Raw genomic sequence first — 20,969 nt, forward strand, 5'->3', positions numbered from 1 at the left:
TGCCCCGCATAGGTAAAGGAACAGCACTAAACTGCAAGAGTTCACAAAAGTGTGATTTTGAGTAAGTCCTTGTTCCCTTGACAATTTGATACCAAAATGAGAGGTCAAGTACTTCACTATGTGGTTTCTTTCTGTTCTGTCCCAGGCTCACTGTGGCAAGTGAGTAGAGACAGGCAGCTTAACTCCATCCCAGATACCATATAAAGGAGAGGCCTCTTCTTTACTGAAGTGTTTATTTTGGCACAAACAGAAATAAAATGGGGAAAAGGTAGTGAGGCAATACACACTGGGGGATGGGAATTGGAAATAAAGGTGATAGAGATAGTAATGGCGAATAGGGTCGGTAAATAATAACTTTACTAAGAGAGCTGAGGCATGAGACCTGTGCAGCAGTCAGACATGGACTGAAAAGACAGGATATGGCATGGGTTACAGGGGAAATAGGAGTAGGACTGCACCAAATGACATGGGGAGGAGGGACCGTCCAAGTCACGGATCAAAAGGAGGGTTGCCAGGACAACAGGGGAGAAAACAGGAAGTAACGGCAGAGGAGGCGGAATACTTTCCCTCTCCTATATCATTGGCATATGATGTGGCTATCCATTGGTGATCTTTGCAGCCAAATTTGTAATCCTCCACCATATTGGTGGCTTATTTTTATTTATTTATTTTCCTTCAAAACCAGTGCAAAAACTGGCAGATCTCAGAGAACCAGGATACCCTGAGTGTCCAGGAACCACCGATGTGCTCCAGCGAACTCCCGGTACAGATAAGCGCAAATAAAATCCCAGCCATGGGATGCTGCTTTAATGTTATTTATGAAAAACAAGTGACTATCCGGCACCTCCAGAGATAAAGTCCAGAACTGTTACCAAGTGCAAACAGTAAATAAATCCAGCAGATCTAGAAAATCAAACCGCATGGCATTGTCCTGATGGGATCATCCGATGGTGTAGGACTTTCAAACTGGCAATCATGTTACGGGGTTATTTTGTTTTTTAGCTAGTGTTGATTGCAAGGATGTGAACTTGAAGCTGAAATTGATGGCACTGATGAACTATTTGGCCTGTATAAAATTATCTGCTACTGCAATTACTGGTTGCTGTTCTGTGTGTAGACAATGCTATCCATACTGCCAGTGCTGCATATCTTTTTATGTCAAATACCTGTTTGCTTATATATATTTATTTTAACATCTATTTTAGGCTGAGGGATCCATCAGAAAATGTGCTGCAACTTGTCACCTGTGAACACGCTTAAGTCACCTCGGCGGCGTTTCTGGTGAAATGGCTCTTCATGGCATCTGCAGGAATAGAACCGTACAGTGTAGGTTTGAGATGTCAAAATAATCACAAGCTGGTGTCCCCCGCCAACCTTGAGAGGCCTAAGGAATCTAACGGCAGGACCCTCACCACACAGGTCACACCCATTTGGAAGCTGTCAAGAAAGTATGTCAACGCGGGCCGCGTGCGTAGACAAGTTCACTCTGTGGTCCCTCGTGCTTATTACGTCTCCTCTTATTTCAACGACACTGTTCGTTCCCCAATACCAGCTCCTCTGCTGACAGCACCCAGTGGATCTTTACATCATCCAAGATCCTTGCATGACAATTTTGAGAGAGCGTTGGTTTTTCAGCGACCAGTGAATGGCCATAAACCCTACCAGAAGCTTGAGTCCCCGAGCTTCAGGTCAGAGGTTGCTGGACAGAATCCATTTTCCTCTATATACAGGAGTCCCCAGGCCAAATCTGCTGTGAAGTTTCCTCAAAGTGCCATGACCTCCTCATTGATAGACCAATTCCACCTGCCAAGTGCAGCTGGGGAGCCACTTGGCATCGGCCCAAGGAGCCCTTCTAGCATCACAACAAAGCTGACTTCCAATACTTGTAGGCCAGTGCTAAATACAAACTCATTCTTACGACCCAGCAGTGCTAAAGTGCCTTTGCATCTACACCTGGAGAACAGGAAGACCAAGACCTCTCCTCATACTAGAGTAAATTCTGCTTCTTGGCACCATGGCGAGAAAGGAGACTGGGGCCAGTCCAATGGAGAGGTCCAATCATTTTGCCATAACTTTATCAGCATGGAGCAGATCTCCAACAAAACTTCATCCGACAACCTTCAGGGATTTGCAACAGCAAGGATTGATGGAACTGCTTGGCAGGTACGAGAAGACGGTTACAAAGCCGACACCTTACAATCCAGGGAGGTTCCTCTAACTGAAGCTGTCCGAAGATTAACTGAAAACCGAGACCTTGTGCACAGTAGCTCTGATCCACAACTTGAAGCAACCCCCAAACCTGTCTGTCACAGTGACCTTGTTTATGCCAGCTGCCAGAAAAAAGTCCCAACCGCCTTACATCCAGTCTGCAAGAAGGAGGCAGAATCTTGCAACTTGGAATCAGATGGCCTTTGCCTTAATGGTAACTTAAGTCTTCCCAGCACCAATAGTGCCAGTATCTGTACCAAGCGAATCAGTGCTCACTTGCTAGCCATGGGCACCGATGCCTCTGATCAAAGTACCTCCTGTCAAGCTATTAATTCATCTGCCCTGAAGAGTGAAGTCCAGCAGCCTGTGAAAGCGGACAAGACCCAAGGTGTTAATATAACAGTGATGGCCACCCAGATCTCCACTATCCATCTGAATAAAACCTGCGTTGCCAAAGAAACACAACTGCAGAATATCTCCAAAGACCTGGAGTAAGTTAATGCAAATTAGTGATGCACGGTCACACACAACAACAGTACGAAGTAAAATACAAGTACATTTAATCCCCTCCACCCAAAACCTTATCAAATGAGACTTGATGCACAGGAATATACATGCCTTGCACATGTGAATACGCTGCATCTGGTGCTGCTGTATATATTACAGGCCTCCCCTCTTCAAAACCCCAATATTCGCAGTCCTAATAACACACACGGTCTCTTGAGAAGTCAAGTGACGACCCCGAATTACACACAAGATGTGTTTGAGACCAGGAGGGGTTTATAAATTCAATAAAATTAGGTACTAAGTACTCGTCTTCTCCCAATTTCTAAGTTGGTTCTCTCCAGATGTATTTGTAAACCTGCTTGTTATTAAAGGAAACAAACATCACACAGAACCCCAGCAAGCTCTTTTTGGGAACCCCATAGCCCCCACAAAATATATATGTATACAAGTGTCAAAAAGGAGAGCTATTGAGCGTGGCAAATGTATACAACAAGCAACAGAAAAGCCCAATGCTACATCCAATATGAAATACACAGTAAAGTACTTATGTATTCTCTTGGAAAAAGGGTCATTTAGTTTAACCCTTTGGCCAAAGCATTGTAAGCCTGTGAGCCACGACGAGGCAGACCCAGTTCACAGGTCCTAACACTACCAGATAAAATACTAATATAGCTATTAAATAGCTAATAGCTATTATAAATATATAAATACTAATAGCCCGCCCCTCCCCACTTCCCAAGTCAGCAGGTCCTTTTCATTTTACTGGATATAGATCCAATGTTGGTCTTTCTCCCTCCTAAAAGAGGTAAATGAGAATTTTAAACCTAATAGAAGTATATTAGTATTTTATCTGGTATTGTTAGGACCGGTGAACTAGGTCTGCCTTGTCGTGGCTCACAGGCTTACAATGCTTTGGCCAAAGGATTGTATTTCTGTCATATTGGATGTAGCATTGGGCTTCTCTGTTGCTTGTAATTAAAGGAGCAATCCGAGCCGTTTCCCCCCCCCCCCCCTTAATATTTTAATGCAGGTTTGAAGCAGGTGGTCTCTGGTGCGGAACCCCATTAATTTCAGTTTGGGGGATCCCCTGCTTCCGGAGTTACTTGCCTCCGAAGGGGTTGCCGGTATTTCTGCAGTTTTCAGCTTCCTCGTCACATGGGCCAATAGGAAGCCACACCTGATGATGTCACAGTTTCCTATTGGCCTGCAGAGCCCGTAAGCTCTATAAAGCAGCTATATAGGGAACCCTGGTGTGACTACTGGCACCTACTACGGAGGTAAGTACCTAACGGTTCAGCTCTGGAGACCCCTTGCTTCAAATGTGTATTTAGAATGGCTTGGGTTGCCTCTCTTTATGGAGGAAACAAAATAAACATTCATTCCCATTCCTCAACGTTCCTAGCTAGTGTTTTAATTGTCACAAGATTCAAAGCGCAAGAACTCTCCACAATCATAGAAAGAAATATACATAGTGCAAATGTGCAAAATTCCACTGTAATGATAGAAGAAATCTTTGAGTGCTCACACCCATGGTAGTGCAATAAATCAGGTGTTTTCAGATTCAATGTGGTGTAGGTCTAGGGGGACGTAGTATCACTGGAACTCCCCGAATCATAGGATAAAGAAGAGGTGGACATAGTATAACACAGCATTTATATATTAAAAGTAATTTGTGCAATTGAGTTCATTCAACTCGCATGCTCCAAAGATATAAAAACAGCAAATTGACCAAGATATAAAAACATTGCAAATTGGGTCGGAAGTTAGCGGCATCCCGATCGCACACACAGCCGGCTCCAGTCTCTCAGGCATTGAGTCGTACTTCCGGTATCACGCGCATGTCAGCTGTGCGGTGAGAGGAGACCTCTGATGCCGGCTTCCACAGTGCAGAGTATGTGCGCTCTCTGCTTGTAGCTCGTGCTTCTGGATTCCCCGGGCGGTGACGCATAATCAGCTGGGTGATGAGCGGTGACCTCGGAGGTGTGGGAGAGGAAGGGGACGGCAGCACATCCATCGCATCTCCCACACCTCCGCTGTCTCTGCTCATCCCTAAATCCACAAGTGCTGCCTGATTTATTTCACTACCATGTGAGTGGGCACTCACAGATTACTTCAATCATTACATTAGGATTGTGCACATTTGCATTATGTATAGATTTTTTTTCTATGATTGCGGGGAGTTATTGCGCTTTGAAGTTGTGACGCCAACTTATGAGATGTTGAGAAACCTCCCTTAAGATAAGCTGCATCTCCTGATACCATTTGTATTTGTTTATTCACTATCGCAGTTTTCATATACAGTTTTTGGGTTTGCGCTTTCTTCTTGTTGCAGAATTCTAGCTTTTTAATTGATCGGATAACAATGTAACAGTTACCGACGCACCCAATACGTTTCTCGCTCCCTTGTTTTTTGGTTTGTTGGGGGAAGAGACGGCTGCTCTCGCTTGTTCTTGCATCTTTGTATACTTCATTTCTGAGCTGCTTCTGTGTTTTCGCAGTAACAGGTGTAATCTTCCTGTGCCAAATCCCCAGCCTGATGGGGCTGAGGAGCAGCTAGCAGACGGCTTGGGTGACAGTGAGCAGGAAGGGGAGGAAGAGGATGAAGAAGATGAAGATGGTGAGTGTTTTATAATACATTTGTTTAGGTTTGTTCATTTTTATCTGTTGACACTTTGCAGGTCATTTAACTAGTTGTGTGCCGCTGTGTCCGCTCTGCATCAATAATGACCAGCAAGACATGTCTTTACTTGAAATGATGATAGAAAAATGGCAAAAGCGCTCAAATGCCAGGCCAATGATAATATAATGCCAGAACCACCATCCAAAGGAAATCCGTAATCACAAATATAGAGTAGTGATAATGCAACAACAATAATGGGTACAGTCCTCCTGAAGACAGGTAGTGGGTAGTACAAGCCCACCCACGATCAATCTCATTGGCAGGTTGCCCTAAGTTGGCAAAAGTACTCACGTTCCTTGGTGTGGCTGGCTGGCTGTGCAGCTTCCAATGGTGGTATGCAGAAGTAAAAAATTGGAAGGAGCGCACAAACCGAATGGAGCAGGAAAGGACCCAGAATCAAAATAAGTAAAAAGGGTACTTTAATGTGTCATGAGACCCATCCAACGCGTTTCGTTGGATGGGTCTCATGACACAATAAAGTACCCATTATATATATTTTGATTCTGGGTCCTTTGCTGCTCCATTCGGTTTGTGCGCTCCTCCCAATTTTTTACTTTGTGAAATGATGATAAATGGAAATAACCACAGGCTCTTGTGTTTGCTTCTCTACATGTATATTATTCTCATCTTCCCTTTTGGTTATAATGAAATCCAACCAACGTGATTTCCCTAGAGGTTCAGGAGGTAAGACGAGAAAGGAGAGGCCCCGTAATAACTTGATTGAAGCAATAATTGTTTGTTTCCATCTTCTTAATGCAGACACCTCAGACAATTCATCCATCACCAGAGTCCTCTCCACGACATCCTTATCTGCCGTATCCAGGTACGTTGCATTGTTTCTTCCTGTGGAAATTACTGGGCAGCCAAATTACCTTGCAACTATTCCCATTGAGATTATTGCAGGAACACATAATATGGCATTACAGAACATTACAGTGACATAGTGGGTTGTTTTATTTCCTCGGGAAGAAAGAGCTTTTTGTGATGTATCATCAGCATAATAACTTTTTCATATAGCGCTTTTCTCCCAATGGGACTCAGAGCGCGTCACAATGACAGTACAGCGCGCAGCACATGGGATTTTTACAGACACAGTCCCTGCCCAGATGAGCTTGCAATCTGTTTTCAGCGCCTGAGGCACAGGCAGGTAGTGACTTGCTCAAGGTCAGAAGGCGCTGATACCAGGAATTGAACCAGGTTCCCTGATTCAAACTTGGTGTCGTTATCACTCTGTGTCGTCTGTGTCTGGACGCACTGAGCCGCTCCTGTATATGGGCTCTTCCGATAAACACAAGCCCTGTCCTCAGATTATGTCATCAACGAAATGTGTCTATTTATTTATTTATTTTTATTATAAAGACACTGTGCTGAGACACTGGACCAGATACCTGCACATGAGGATACAATCGTGACGCCTGCTTTCACCACCAGTTTGTTCCCCAATGTGCCTCCAACAATATACTTTGGGACCCAGGATGAGACGGGTAAGATCAGCCAGCTCCGAGGTGCTGCGGCAGTGGTATCATCCCTTCAGAATAGCCTGCGTTTTATGTTGCCATTATCCCGTGTTTCAGTCCTAGTTTAGTTACTACTATCCAAATGCGACACGGAATGTCAAATTAAAGTGCTCTGTTTCATTTATGCCGTCCAGTAGAGCAGGGGCGCTAAATCTCCGGTCCTCCCGACAGGTCAGGTTTTCAGGATATCCCAGCTTTAGCACGTGGCTCAATCGGTCCCTGCTTCAGCACAGGTGGCTCAGAGGCTGTCTTTGACTGAGCCTCTGATTGAGCCACCTGTGCTGCAGTGATATCCAGAAAACCTGACCAGTTTGTGGGGGGGGGGGGGGTGAGGACTGGAGTTGAGCACCCTGCAGTAGAGTATATTGGTTTTCCAGCCAGTGGTATAGGTATTACTGGTAGTATGCACATAGAAGACAGTGAAGGGCGCTCCCAAGTCAACCATTGATGTGAATGGTGTACAAACTTATAATAATCATGAAATGAACACTTCTGAATATTTAATGCTTGATAAAACCAGTGAATAATATAGTGAATATATATCTGAAATAAAGGATAGTGCGTGTGTGTGTGTGTATATGTGTATGTATATATATATATATATATATGTATATGTATATATATATGTATATGTATATGTATATATATATGTATATGTGTGTGTGTATATATCTCTATCTCTCAAACGTGAGTGAGAAACTGCAAGTTCAAATGCAGCTATTAAACCCTATAAAGAACCTTTACGAATGTTTGAAGACTTAGTGGTGGTTCACACGGCTTCCAAGTCACCTATTTTAGTTGGAATTAAGTGTAGGAGAACGGTAAAAGGAGAGAACAAGCATAATATTTACTCAGAGTAGTTTTCTAGTTATTACAGTATACGACAGTACATCTAGTTCACTGTATCTGCTCCGGTAGTCTGCTTTCTCGTGCGGTCTTCTCTTCACTGAGCTGGTACTGCAGGGTTTCCAAGTTAATGCCATTCTTTACAGTGGAAGTTTTGCCGTGGGGGCAGAGGAAGCTGATGAAATGGAGAATGAGCCCCGTGACTCCCAATGTAGTGAAGCAAGCTGTTGCAAGGTCTCACTTCCGAACCACTAAAAGCAAGTAGCAGAACATTATCCTCACTTTCTATTCGCAAGTCCATCACCTGTTCCCCCGCCTCCTTCCCACCAGCCTGCCATCAGGGATCACCGCTCTGCTTCTCTTCCGCCTTCCTTTAAAATCAATCCCTAGCACCCTCTTTCCACATTCCCGCTTGTTTCCTCCTCACCATCCTCGAAGAACAAAAACATTCTGCCAGACTTTGATATAAGATGTTTATTTGAAGAGGATATTGCGACAATGTGTGAATAATGTTTTGGTGACGTCTCTGTATTTGTATGTATCTTAACAGAAAACCATGATTGGCTGGGATGCTGGGGTTATCATATGAAGTCTCCCGCTTTTAAAACCATCCGGGAGCATCAAAAGGTACAGTACATGATGGAACATGTTTATTGTCGCTTTCCCATGTCAACGGGCCTTGGTGATGAAGTAAACAAATACCAGAGAATGTTATGTAACCGGTGAAGCGCAGGCAGGAACAGAACTTTAACCCTTTACTCCATCACTCTAAATTTCATTATTTGGTAGCAAGTGCTAAAATATAGAAATCTTTTCACACCTATAAAAGCAGTGGTTTGTTCCATTGCCTCTAGAAGCCTCTGGGTCACTGTATCCGAGTGCATATGGGGGGAGAACAGAAACCGTATTACCGGTGCTATACAGTGAATTGTTGCATCCTTAAACACTGCCCTTTTTATGGCTACAGTCTTTAAAATGCCTCCATCGGATGACCTCTGCTACCTCATGTTAACTTTTATGCCACGAAGAATGACAGTGTTTAACTCCAATAAATGATCCTACTTATTTAGAGTTTCTTTTTGCCTGTATTTTCAAAATATTCTGTAGCCTATTTTATTCTAGACAAATTCAAGTGCTTAAAGAACTATAAATGAACCCAGTACCATTCGTCTCTTATTTCCTCCCAGCTGAACCACTTCCCAGGCTCATTTCAGATTGGCAGGAAAGACCGTCTGTGGCGCAACTTGTCCAAGATGCAGATGCGCTTCGGGAGGAGAGAGTTTAACTTCTTCCCACAGTCGTTCGTTCTGCCTCAGGACATCAAGCTGCTGAAAAAGGCCTGGGAGGAGGGCGGCAACCGGCAGAAATGGATTGTGAAACCGGTAGGGGCTAACAGAACGCCTGCAGTTAAGGGGACTGGCGAACAGTGTGTGTGTGTGTGTGTGTGTGTGTGTGTGTGTGTGTGGTCAGCACTCCAACTTGGTGTTTGAGTCACCCGCTGCTCTACCTCCATTGGGCTGACCACACCTTGCAAAGGAATACAGGCCTCTACATGATTTAAATGATTTCTCTGAACCATTAATTATGCCATCTCGGCCTCATCTTGCCTCGTCTCTTTAGCCAGCTTCAGCCAGAGGAATGGGGATCCAGGTTATACATAAGTGGAGTCAGCTTCCCAAGAAAAGGCCACTGCTGGTGCAGAGGTAAGCCACGCCGCCGCCGCCTCCGATGTGCCTATGTGTACGTTACTTATTGCATTTAGAATGGCTGAGAAATAAGGAATTGACCTGTACCTCTGCCTCCTAGATATCTGCACAAACCCTACCTCATTAGCGGGAGCAAGTTTGACCTGCGAATCTATGTTTACGTGACCTCTTACGACCCCCTCCGAGTGTACCTGTTTACAGATGGCTTGGTGCGCTTTGCTAGCTGCAAGTATGTGTCGCCACGAGAGGGAGAAATAAACGGTGGCCACTTTTCTTTAAAGGATGGTCTTCCTTTTTGGTTACGGGGGCGATTTTTTGGCGTTTCTGCAACGTCTTTCTCTTCCATCCCTGTCCTCTACTTTCAGGTATTCGTCTTCCATGAAGAGCCTGGGCAACAAGTTCATGCACCTGACAAACTACAGCGTGAATAAGCACAACGCCGACTACAAGGCCAACTCCGACCAAACCGCCTGCCAAGGACACAAATGGTATAAGCTGGTGAAGGGACCTACAGGAAGTTGTGAAGCTGTCAAACGTTTGAGCCATTATGGGCGTTCTATACAGTCCTATGAAATGTACAAAACGGTTGCAGTTCATGTTTACAAAAGGCCTTTCTGTAGGCTTCCTCTAAGTGTTGTAACTTGAGGCTTATGTAAGCCATGCACTGTGGACCTTTTCTAAGGCGACGTCAATAGTTGATCCGGCGGCGCGAGCGATATCGCTGTCGCCAAATACAAACCAATGGAGGCCAATGCGCGTGCCCATGTGAGCGACGAGGCGGCTGATGTGTGACGGGACACACTTTTTTTTGTCTTCGCCGCATGACAGCCGGGTGACATGCGCGGTTCAGCCAATGAGTGTGAACCGCTCACGTGACGGCACGCCCCCAATCGCTCAACCCTGCCGGATACAGATCTCGGCAAGTACATGTGCGCGTGATGTCGCCCGCTCGCGCGCCTGTACTATATCCGAAGCCTAAGGGGAGAGTTTTTTTAGGGTTGGGGATCAGGAGCTTGCACTCTTGCTAGTATGAGAAAAAAATAAACATTTAATCGCGCGCAATTAAAAGGTCAATTTAAAAAAAAATAATGGCAGATTTAAAGCATAACATTGCAGAAGTTGTGGCATTGCATGGGGAATTAACATGTATCTTTCTGTACAGGGCTCTGAAGGCATTGTGGAGTTACCTCAACCAAAAAGGTTTCAACAGTGATGCAATCTGGGAAAAGATCAAAGACATGGTGATAAAGACCATTATTGCGTGAGTCTGAAAAAGAGAAGATATCCCAGTAGACAGGCCACACTTTCCATTCCCACCTCCTGCTGCTGCTGCTCCACATCGTTTGCCTAAGAACAGCTTTTTATTTGTGTGCGTACTTTACTTTGGTTGTGAATGCCCGTATGTCTCTTTCTGGTGGAAAGAGACCTAACACACACCCTGGTTATGCGTTCTGCGCGCGCACACACATCTGTCTTCATTAGAGTTTTTTTTGAAGTGAAACTTCCTTAGTGGCACCTCATTCGAACTGGGGCAAAAATGAATTGTGGAGACAGAAATGAAACGGATGTGACGTCAGTGCTGGCAGTTGAGGCCGGGCTGTGTTCTGGCTCAGCCCAACCCCAACACTGACATCACACCCGCTCCACAAATCAGATGCGGCGGCGGCGGCGATAGCCGCCGGCGCCGCTCCTAATGGCCCCCGCTCCCCCCACATGGCTGATGACATGCGGCGGCGGCGGCGATAGCCGCCGGCGCCGCTCCTAACGGCCGCCATTCCCCCCGCACATCCGCTGCCAAGCCGCGCATGCTCAGTAATCGTGGGGACTGGAGGAAAGCCACGCATGCGCAGAAGCGGTTGGCAGCGGCGCCGTTCCCCGCCCGCTGCCACGGCTGTTGACATGTGTCCCCGTCTGCTGCCCGGGACAGCAGAGACCGCCCGACCGGGACAGCAGAGACCGCCCGACCGGGACAGCCCCCCACCCACCCTTTCCTTACCCGAATGGGACCTCCCTCCCAGCCCACACATGGGCCCGCCTAACTTCCACTACCGCTGCCATGCCGCGCATGCGCAGAAGCGGCTGGTGGCTGGCAGCGGCGCCATTCAGCCCTCCAGTGACGCGGGCGTTTGCGGGCCCCCCAGGAAGCGGTGGTACAAAAACCCGGGCGCAACCCGCGCGGACCCCCCCCCCCGGACCCCCCACTCACTGATGGACCCCCCCGGACCCCCCACACACTGACGGACCCCCCCACACACTGACTGACACCCCCCGGACCCCCCATACACTGACAGACCCCCCCGGACCCCCCATACACTGACAGACCCCCCCAGACCCCCACACACACTGACTGACCCCCCCCCAGACCCCCACACATACTGACTGACCCCCCCAGACCCCCACACACTGACTGACCCCCCCCCCGGACCCCCCACACACTGACGGACCCCCCCACACACTGACTGACACCCCCCGGACCCCCCATACACTGACTGACCCCCCCAGACCCCCACACACTGACTGACCCCCCCCCCCCCGGACCCCCCCACACACTGACTGACCCCCCCAGACCCCCACACACACTGACTGACCCCCCCAGACCCCCACACACACTGACTGACCCCCCCAGACCCCCACACATACTGACTGACCACCCCAGACCCCCACACACACTGACTGACCCCCCAGAGACCCACACACACTGACTGACCCCCCCAGACCCCCACACACACTGACTGACCCCCCCAGACCCCCACACACACTGACTGACCCCCCCATACCCCCAAACACACTGACTGACCACCCCAGACCCCCACACACACTGACTGACCCCCCAGAGACCCACACACACTGACTGACCCCCCCAGACCCCCACACACACTGACTGACCCCCCCAGACCCCCACACACACTGACTGACCCCCCCAGACCCCCACACACACTGACTGACCACCCCAGACCCCCACACACACTGACTGAACCCCCCAGACCCCCACACACACTGACTGAACCCCCCAGACCCCCACACACACTGACAGACCCCCACACACACTGCCTGACCCCCCCAGACCCCCACACACACTGCCTGACCCCCCCAGACCCCCACACACACTGCCTGACCCCCCCAGACCCCCACACACACTGCCTGACCCCCCCAGACCCCCACACACACTGCCTGACCCCCCCAGACCCCCCCACACACTGACCCCCCAGAGCCCCACACACACTGACTGACCCCCCCAGACCCTCACACACTGACCCCCCCAGACCCCCACACACACTGCCTGACCCCCCCAGACCCCCACACACACTGCCTGACCCCCCCAGACCCCCACACACACTGCCTGACCCCCCCAGACCCCCACACACACTGCCTGACCCCCCCAGACCCCCCCACACACTGACCCCCCAGAGCCCCACACACACTGACTGACCCCCCCAGACCCTCACACACTGACCCCCCCAGACCCCCACACACACTCACAGTCACACACTCAGTCACACTCACACGCACACTCAGTCACACGCACACTCAGTCACACTCAGTCACACGCACACTCAGTCACACTCACAGTCATACGCACACTCAGTCACACGCACACTCAGTCACACGCACACTCAGTCACACGCACACTCAGTCACACGCACACTCTGTCACACGCACACTCTGTCACACGCACACTCTGTCACACGCACACTCTGTCACACGCACACTCTGTCACACGCACACTCTGTCACACGCACACTCTGTCACACGCACACTCTGTCACACGCACACTCTGTCACACGCACACTCAGTCACACGCACACTCAGTCACACGCACACTCTCAGTCACACGCACACTCTCAGTCACACGCACACTCTCAGTCACACGCACACTCTCAGTCACACGCACACTCTCAGTCACACGCACACTCTCAGTCACACGCACACTCTCAGTCACACGCACACTATCAGTCACACGCACACTATCAGTCACACGCACACTATCAGTCACACGCACACTATCAGTCACACGCACACTATCAGTCTCACGCACACTATCAGTCACACGCACACTCTCACGCACACTCTCAGTCACACGCACACTCTGTCACACACACACTCTCAGTCACACGCACACTGTCACACGCGGAATTCACATTGCCTGACCCCCCCAGACCCCCACACACACTGACCCCCCCAGAGCCCCACACACACTGACTGACCCCCCAGACCCCCACACACTGACCCCCCCAGACTCCCACACACACTCACACGCACAGTCACACGTACACTCAGTCACACTCAGTCACACGCACACTCTGTCACACGCACACTCTCAGTCACACGCACACTCAGTCACACTCACAGTCAGACGCACACGCACAGTCAAACGCACACGCTCAGTCACACGCACACGCTCAGTCACACGCACACTCAGTCACACGCACACTCTCAGTCACACGCACACTCTCAGTCACACGCACACTCTCAGTCACACGCACACTCTCAGTCACACGCACACTCTGTCACACGCACACTCTGTCACACGCACACTCTGTCACACGCACACTCTGTCACACGCACACTCTGTCACACGCACACTCTGTCACACGCACACTCTGTCACACGCACACTCTGTCACACGCACACTCTGTCACACGCACACTCTGTCACACGCACACTCTGTCACACGCACACTCTCAGTCACACGCACACTCTCAGTCACACGCACACTCTCAGTCACACGCACACTCTCAGTCACACGCACACTCTCAGTCACACGCACACTATCAGTCACACGCACACTATCAGTCACACGCACACTATCAGTCTCACGCACACTATCAGTCACACGCACACTCTCACGCACACTCTCAGTCACACGCACACTCTGTCACACACACACTCTCAGTCACACGCACACTGTCACACGCGGAATTCACATTGCCTGACCCCCCCAGACCCCCACACACACTGACCCCCCCCAGAGCCCCACACACACTGACTGACCCCCCAGACCCCCACACACTGACCCCCCCAGACCCCCACACACACTCACACGCACAGTCACACGTACACTCAGTCACACTCAGTCACACGCACACTCAGTCACACTCACAGTCAGACGCACACTCAGTCACACTCACAGTCAGACGCACACGCACAGTCAAACGCACACGCTCAGTCACACGCACACGCTCAGTCACACGCACACTCAGTCACACGCACACTCTCAGTCACACGCACACTCTCAGTCACACGCACACTCTCAGTCACACGCACACTCTCAGTCACACGCACACTCTCAGTCACACGCACACTCTCAGTCACACGCACACTCTCAGTCACACGCACACTCTCAGTCACACGCACACTCTCAGGCACACGCACACTCTCAGGCACACTCTCAGTCACACGCACACTCTCAGTCACACGCACACTCTCAGTCACACGCACACTATCAGTCACACGCACACTCTCAGTCACACGCGGAATTCACACTTAGTGCAAATAGCTAATACAGGGGATGTGTGCCGAGCACGCGCATTCTAAGTCAAATTTATTTGCGTTTTGTCATTGAGATTGTATTTTGATTTTTAATTAAAACATCACCAACACCAACACAAATACAATTTCTGTGACAAAAGTCAAAGAAGTTTCACTTACTATGCGCGTGCACAGCACACACAGCTTTTTTTTGTCCTTTTGGGCACATCGGGTGCATTCCTTTAACTCGGGGGTGGCCAACTCCAGTCATCAAGAGCCACCAACAGGTCAGCTTTTAAGGAGATCCCTGCTTCAGCACAGGTGGCCCAATCCGTTGCTCAGTCAGACTGAGCCACCTGTGCCCAAGCAGGGATATCCTTAAAAGCTGACCTGTTGGTGGCCCTTGCGTGCTGGAGTTGCCCCCCCCCCCCCCCCTGTGACGTATATGTTCATGCGCACACAATCCTGGCGAACTGCAGGCATACGCATTTATCACACTTGTCATTGTTACTTCTTGCATACATAAGGAGAAGTGTTTTGTATTTCCCCATTCAGTTTTCTCTAATGAGGATGGGCCCACCCATTCCCACTGCCATTGTTCTGGCTTCCTTGCGAGTCCTATCTTTGTCATTGTTTTTCAGCTCCGAGCCCTATGTGAACAGCTTGGTGAAGATGTACGTGCCCAGGCCATACTGCTGCCATGAATTGTTTGGCTTTGATATAATGCTGGATGAAAACCTCAAGCCTTGGGTTCTGGAAGTGAATATCTCTCCCAGGTAGCATGTCTTAACTGAGGTTCATGTTGCTACACTGTTAATATATTTTAGATATTTTCCCCCAACCTAAACCACCTTGTGACCTGTGACTGGGTAGAGGACATATGCCGCAATCTTTTTTTCCCTGTGACATGTTGTGTGCTCTAAGATGTCAGCAGGCAGGCTGTGCAGGTGTTATTACCATCATTATTGTGTGCTGGCATCCCAGCCAAAGGCACATGTTACCATGCACGGTAGTTTCTTTTTCACGTCTGTTAATTACGGGGATATCGGTTTAATTGAAATACTCGATTCGTCCTTTTTGCTGTTTTTAGGACGCAGCAATGGATTGTGCTACAATGCATCGCTGGCCCATTCAGCAGCAAAGAAGTTGGCACGTTTCCATTTATTCTGCAAGAATTGTGTCCCCTATGCCTCCTGCGTCATTTGTTGCAATTGAAAAATAACTGAACCTGTTCAATGCTGGGTTTACAGGTCCCTTGCTGAGAGCGGTGGTAATATAATGGTGTAATGGCCCCGCACCGTCTCGCCAGCATGGTCTGTACGTGTGCACTCGCTGTCTTACAGAGGTTTTATTTCTCTGCAGCCTTCATTCCAACTCACCACTGGATGTGAACATCAAAGGCCAGATGATCCGAGACCTCCTAAACTTGGCTGGCTTTGTCCTCCCCAATAAAGATGAGATTTCACCTGGGATCCTCAGTGACAGCAGCTCCACCATCAGGTTAGCCGCCATAAGGATCAGAGTGATGGCTTGTAGCGTATGTTCTGAGCTGCTAGTTCAGTATAAAACATGAACTCCAGGAGTGTGTGGCCGGCAGGTTATCTGCTTTACAGTTGGTGTAATGTTCTGAATCCAGCTCGCTGTAGCAAGTGAGTAGAGGCAGGCAGCTAACTCGCACCCTGTAGATGCAGAGTCCTTCTTTCTTTTGTACTTTTATTGTAAAAACAACAATAACAAAAAGGGGGGGAACTGGGCAGGTGGCAAAAGTGAGGGAGAGGTAAATTGCAATGGTTTTACCAAGTGGCAGACAAGCTGTGACTAGCCACGATGGCTGCTGGAGATAAAAAGAAAGCATGCTAGCCTGCACTAACAGGAAATATAGTGAGATTGTGCCAACTAGCAGGGGGTACAGGAACTGTTCACACGACTAAGAAGTGCAGGGGGGTTGCCAGGGCAACAGTCGGAAGCCAAGGGCAAGTAACAATGTAACAACATTACACTGAGGAATGGCTGCCTCAGAACAGGGAAAATAAAAATACAGAGAGGTTCCAGGACATGTAATATTCCCATACGGTTCAGCATCACTAAATCTGCTGGTCACTAAGGGTAGTGAATACATTTGTGGTCAGTATGTTGAAGATATAGATCCTGGAACAGCAGACGGAACAGAACTAAGGTACCATTTCTTAGAGTTTTGTGCGTGATCAGAACTGAGATAGAAAGGAGTTGGGAAAGACCAGAGTGATGTGATGACCGCTGTGTGTGTGCGGGATAATAGAAAGTGTAGCAGGGTGGAGGTGCACTGTTTGGTACTTGTAGTACCGGAGAGGCCAACTCCAGTCCTCAAGGGCCACCAACAGGTAAGGTTTTCAGGATATCCCTGCTTCAGCACAGGTCGCTCAGTTGATGACAGACTGAGCAATCTGTGCTGAATCTGGGACTGATTAAGCCACCTGTGCTAAAGCAGGGATATCCTGAAAACTTGACCTGTTGGTGGCTCTTGACCTGTTGGTGGCTCTTGACCTGTTGGTGGTCCTTGAGGACTGGAGTTGACCACCCCTGGTGTAGTAGAATAGCATTGCATGCCATGGGACAATGTAGGAGTCTAGCGACGCCTGTATATATGTGAGAAGTAGGCAGTATTACAGTAGCGGGATGTGCTCCAGGGTACGAGTGTGCGGGGTGGTAGGTAGTACTAGAATAGAAGGGCATCAGGGCAACAGTGCTGGCTGCAAGATCTAATGCGGGGAATAAATGAATATTCCCCCCTTCCCCCTTCCCAGTGTGACCAGCCCCGGGAAGGATCGTGGCCGCTCTGTCCACAACGAAGATAAATTGAAACGGCTGTATTACCTCGGTCCGAAGGTGCCAGACAAGGTAGTAACATGTAAACCGTACAGAGCATAACACCAGTTACCACTTGCCCCTTAACCTTTCCCTTCACCCGCGAGTAGCTACCAGTGTATTGTGTGACTGACCAACTCGGTCAATAGTTCAAAGATATGTAATGTCTGGTGCTATATCATGCTGTGCACTGGCAAGCAATTCTGAGTTTAAATTGCTCACATTGGTATGTATCAATGTATCACAAATAGTGACACACGGGAGAGATTTACAAAAGCACAATAGCTACACTTAGAAGTGCTATTTAATTGAATGGGTGTTGAAGAGCAATCGCTTATTTGTGGATCTCCCCCAGTGTGAGTTAGATCAGGGGAGAGCAATCTTTTCCCCCTGCGCCCCCTTACCAGCTGTCCCCCTCTGCTCGCGCCCCCACTGCTTACCTTGACTCATGCGGCCCGGTGTCACGTTGCCATGGCAACGCGGTGTCACCTAGAGCTGTCTGGATCAAGGAAGGAGAAGTTTAGAGGCCCTGCAGCTCCCCCGGCATTAATTAAAATGCCTTCGGGAAGCGCGCGGGGCCTCTGTAAACCCTGCGCCCCCCCCGCAGCGAATCTCGCGCACACCGCTGAGTTAGCTGATGCTAAACCTGGCATCTGTGTTGGTTGCAGAAAGCAGCAAACTTTGAATAAGTGGCTGTTTGCCTGATACAAAGACTTAAAGAGCATCACATTTCACAATCTACTTTGAGCACCATATTGCAGTTTTGCTCTCAAATGATTTTGTATACATCGATATGATGAATAGAATACATTCAGTTTCTTTCTGATATCATTAATGCCATTTAACCACGGGGTAAGCCAGCAATTAGAAGTACTGCAATTAGTTTCCCCAGCATTGTAAAAGTATGAATTCAGACGCCCGTCTCCAATGGAATAGTAAATTGCTTCACTTCTAACATTGATACAAATCCGTCTGGTCTCTTGCTTTTCCTTCAGGATCTCTACGGCTCTGTCCTGGACCAGCTAACGTCCGAGGATGTGCGGATCCTGGTGGCGACTGAGGACGAGTTGTCACGCTGCGGCCAGTTTGAACGCGTCTTCCCCTCCCCGATCTCCTCGCGCTACTTGCGCTTCTTTGAGCAACCGCGTTACTTCAACATTCTCATCAACCAGTGGGAGCAGAAATACTATGCAAGCCGGGAGAGAGGTGGGCACCGTCCTGTCCATTTATACACCCGGGGGTGTTTGTGCAGGGAGGGCGGCTTCAAATAAAAGCCTCAGAAAGGAGTGCAGTACAAATCAATGCCTTTATTAAGAATGTAATGTAGATACTCTCTGTTCCTGTGGTTAAAATGCAGGCCATTTATAGTGGGATAATACACGGGGCAGTGTACTCAGTGAACCCGTGGCGAGACACTGAGCGTGTGATGGATAGATACATGCCAGTATGTGGAGGCAGGTGCAGCTTTTCTGCATTTGCATGCAGTTTCCATTATTTATACTTCACAAATTGCTATACATTTAAGGACCAACATGCGAGGTTTTGAACACTCTGCCCGCTATCTGTAAAGAACTGAGGTGGCATGTACTCGCATGTTACTGTGTGTAAATGTTTTCGTTATTCCAGCCGTGAATCATATACGGCTGTAAAAGACTTCATGGCATTGTGTGTGTGCATGCACTATTCAACAATTTGTAACCCTGCTAAGTCCTATGATATTATAAACTCTCACACGGGCACAATAGAGGCCTCCTGGGATGCTGCACTTTGTCAAAGTATTGTCAGTCTATCACTGTAATGTATATCTGATGCTGATTCATTCTCGTTGCTCCACTCAGGACATGACTTGCTTAAAAGCCTGTGCTTGATGGGTTTCCATAGTGGCACGGCCCAGAACTCCTCAGTGGTGAGTGCTTAAGTTTTTCCTTTTTCTGCGTTGTTCGTGTCACAATCTCTAAATGTATCACCCTGACTGAGATTTACAGCTCTAACGCTGTTGTTCTCTCATGCAGAATATTCAGCTTTCTGATTTTGCCTTCATTTTATTACTAAATGTACAGCTTGCTGGCTAAGCTTTTGCTCTTCTCTTATTCTAACCCGTAACGGAGATGCGCATGGATGCAACTCGTTGAACTCCATTCTAGTAAAACTTCTCCCTTCTCACAGTGGTCATTGCCAAAATCACAGGCCCATAGTGACTCCCATCTTAATGGCTTCACCAGGGCAGAGGTGATCAAACTTAGGTGAGTGTATACATTTATTAGGTTTGCAAGATCAATACTTGATGACAAGGGAAAAGAAAAAAAGTAGAACTTCTGGCTTTAAGGAACCCCAATAATGAGCGTGTTTTTCTCCCCAGCAGTAGATCACCCGTCAAACAAGAGGGTTGTGGAGACGAGCGTCCAAAATCTTTCAACACTTCCCCTTTCCATCAGAACCCTAGAATCCCCGAGCAACCAGAGCCCAGCGAGAGACCGCTCTTACCCCAATCACTCGCCAATGTGCCCGAGGCTGCCTTGGTCATGTGACGAGCTTCTTTCCCTTCTCCACCTGGTTCTCTTCCACCCCACAAACTACCTCAAAGGACAGAACAGGGCACCGGCAAACACAAACATTTGGTGAGAGATGGAGGGGGAGATCAGGTGGCGGCTTCAGAAGGATTCTCTCTCTGACTCGGGATTGAAGTTAGATTCGGAGGAGATAGAATGGGACACAAGACAACAACTCTTAAAATGTCACTTTTTAAAAAATATATATCTTTAAAAAAAAAAAAAAAAAAAAGCAATGCATTTTCTATGAATAGAAAGATCTAACAAGTGCCTCAAAGGGATCTCCGAAAAGAGGTGAGGGAGGGACAGCCACCTCACTTTGTGCAGCAGACCATCGCAGCTTTGCTGCTGGCCAGTCATGCTGAGCAATGCATTGTGGGACCTTCTTACAATAGGGGGATAAGGAGTTGATTTGCGTTCTGTTTTTTTTTTTTTTTTTTTTCACTTTCGCCTATAAAAGTTCTGCGAGTCCAACAGGGGCAGAGTTTCCGTACGGGGAAAAGGGGAATCGGGTGGACTCGCTTTTACTTGTCTTCTGCTGTACTGTTAAGGGGTGTGAGTTTTGCCAAAATAATATATTCTTAATAATAAAAACATTTAACTTGTACAACTGGCAGCCTGCTTTTCCCTCTGTCCTGCCGGG

At 48.4% G+C, this 20,969-nt stretch overlaps 1 protein-coding gene across 5 annotated transcripts in view; it reads left to right on the forward strand.

Annotated features, from left to right (window-relative positions):
* TTLL4 (tubulin tyrosine ligase like 4) overlaps positions 1-20,585 on the forward strand; it is a 29,478-nt gene extending 8,893 nt beyond the window's left edge. For 2 of the 5 annotated variants that reach the window (XM_075609625.1, XM_075609626.1), the window contains exons 2-19: positions 1,206-2,699; positions 5,214-5,332; positions 6,155-6,218; positions 6,755-6,879; positions 7,905-8,015; positions 8,309-8,385; positions 8,946-9,140; positions 9,379-9,461; positions 9,565-9,693; positions 9,830-9,952; positions 10,627-10,725; positions 15,575-15,709; positions 16,296-16,433; positions 17,717-17,810; positions 18,773-18,983; positions 19,616-19,683; positions 19,944-20,020; positions 20,137-20,585. In XM_075609625.1, the coding sequence (XP_075465740.1) occupies positions 1,297-2,699; positions 5,214-5,332; positions 6,155-6,218; positions 6,755-6,879; positions 7,905-8,015; positions 8,309-8,385; positions 8,946-9,140; positions 9,379-9,461; positions 9,565-9,693; positions 9,830-9,952; positions 10,627-10,725; positions 15,575-15,709; positions 16,296-16,433; positions 17,717-17,810; positions 18,773-18,983; positions 19,616-19,683; positions 19,944-20,020; positions 20,137-20,305 (3,420 nt within the window). In that variant the 5' untranslated portion in view covers positions 1,206-1,296 and the 3' untranslated portion in view covers positions 20,306-20,585. The remainder of the gene's footprint in view (positions 1-1,205; positions 2,700-5,213; positions 5,333-6,154; positions 6,219-6,754; positions 6,880-7,904; positions 8,016-8,308; positions 8,386-8,945; positions 9,141-9,378; positions 9,462-9,564; positions 9,694-9,829; positions 9,953-10,626; positions 10,726-15,574; positions 15,710-16,295; positions 16,434-17,716; positions 17,811-18,772; positions 18,984-19,615; positions 19,684-19,943; positions 20,021-20,136) is intronic. The other 3 variants (XM_075609627.1, XM_075609628.1, XM_075609629.1) reach the window with 3 other exon arrangements.
* The last annotated feature ends 384 nt before the right edge of the window (positions 20,586-20,969 follow it).

This window comes from Ascaphus truei, chromosome 7 (genome assembly GCF_040206685.1).
Source record: "Ascaphus truei isolate aAscTru1 chromosome 7, aAscTru1.hap1, whole genome shotgun sequence".
Classification (NCBI taxonomy): Eukaryota; Metazoa; Chordata; class Amphibia; order Anura; family Ascaphidae; genus Ascaphus; species Ascaphus truei.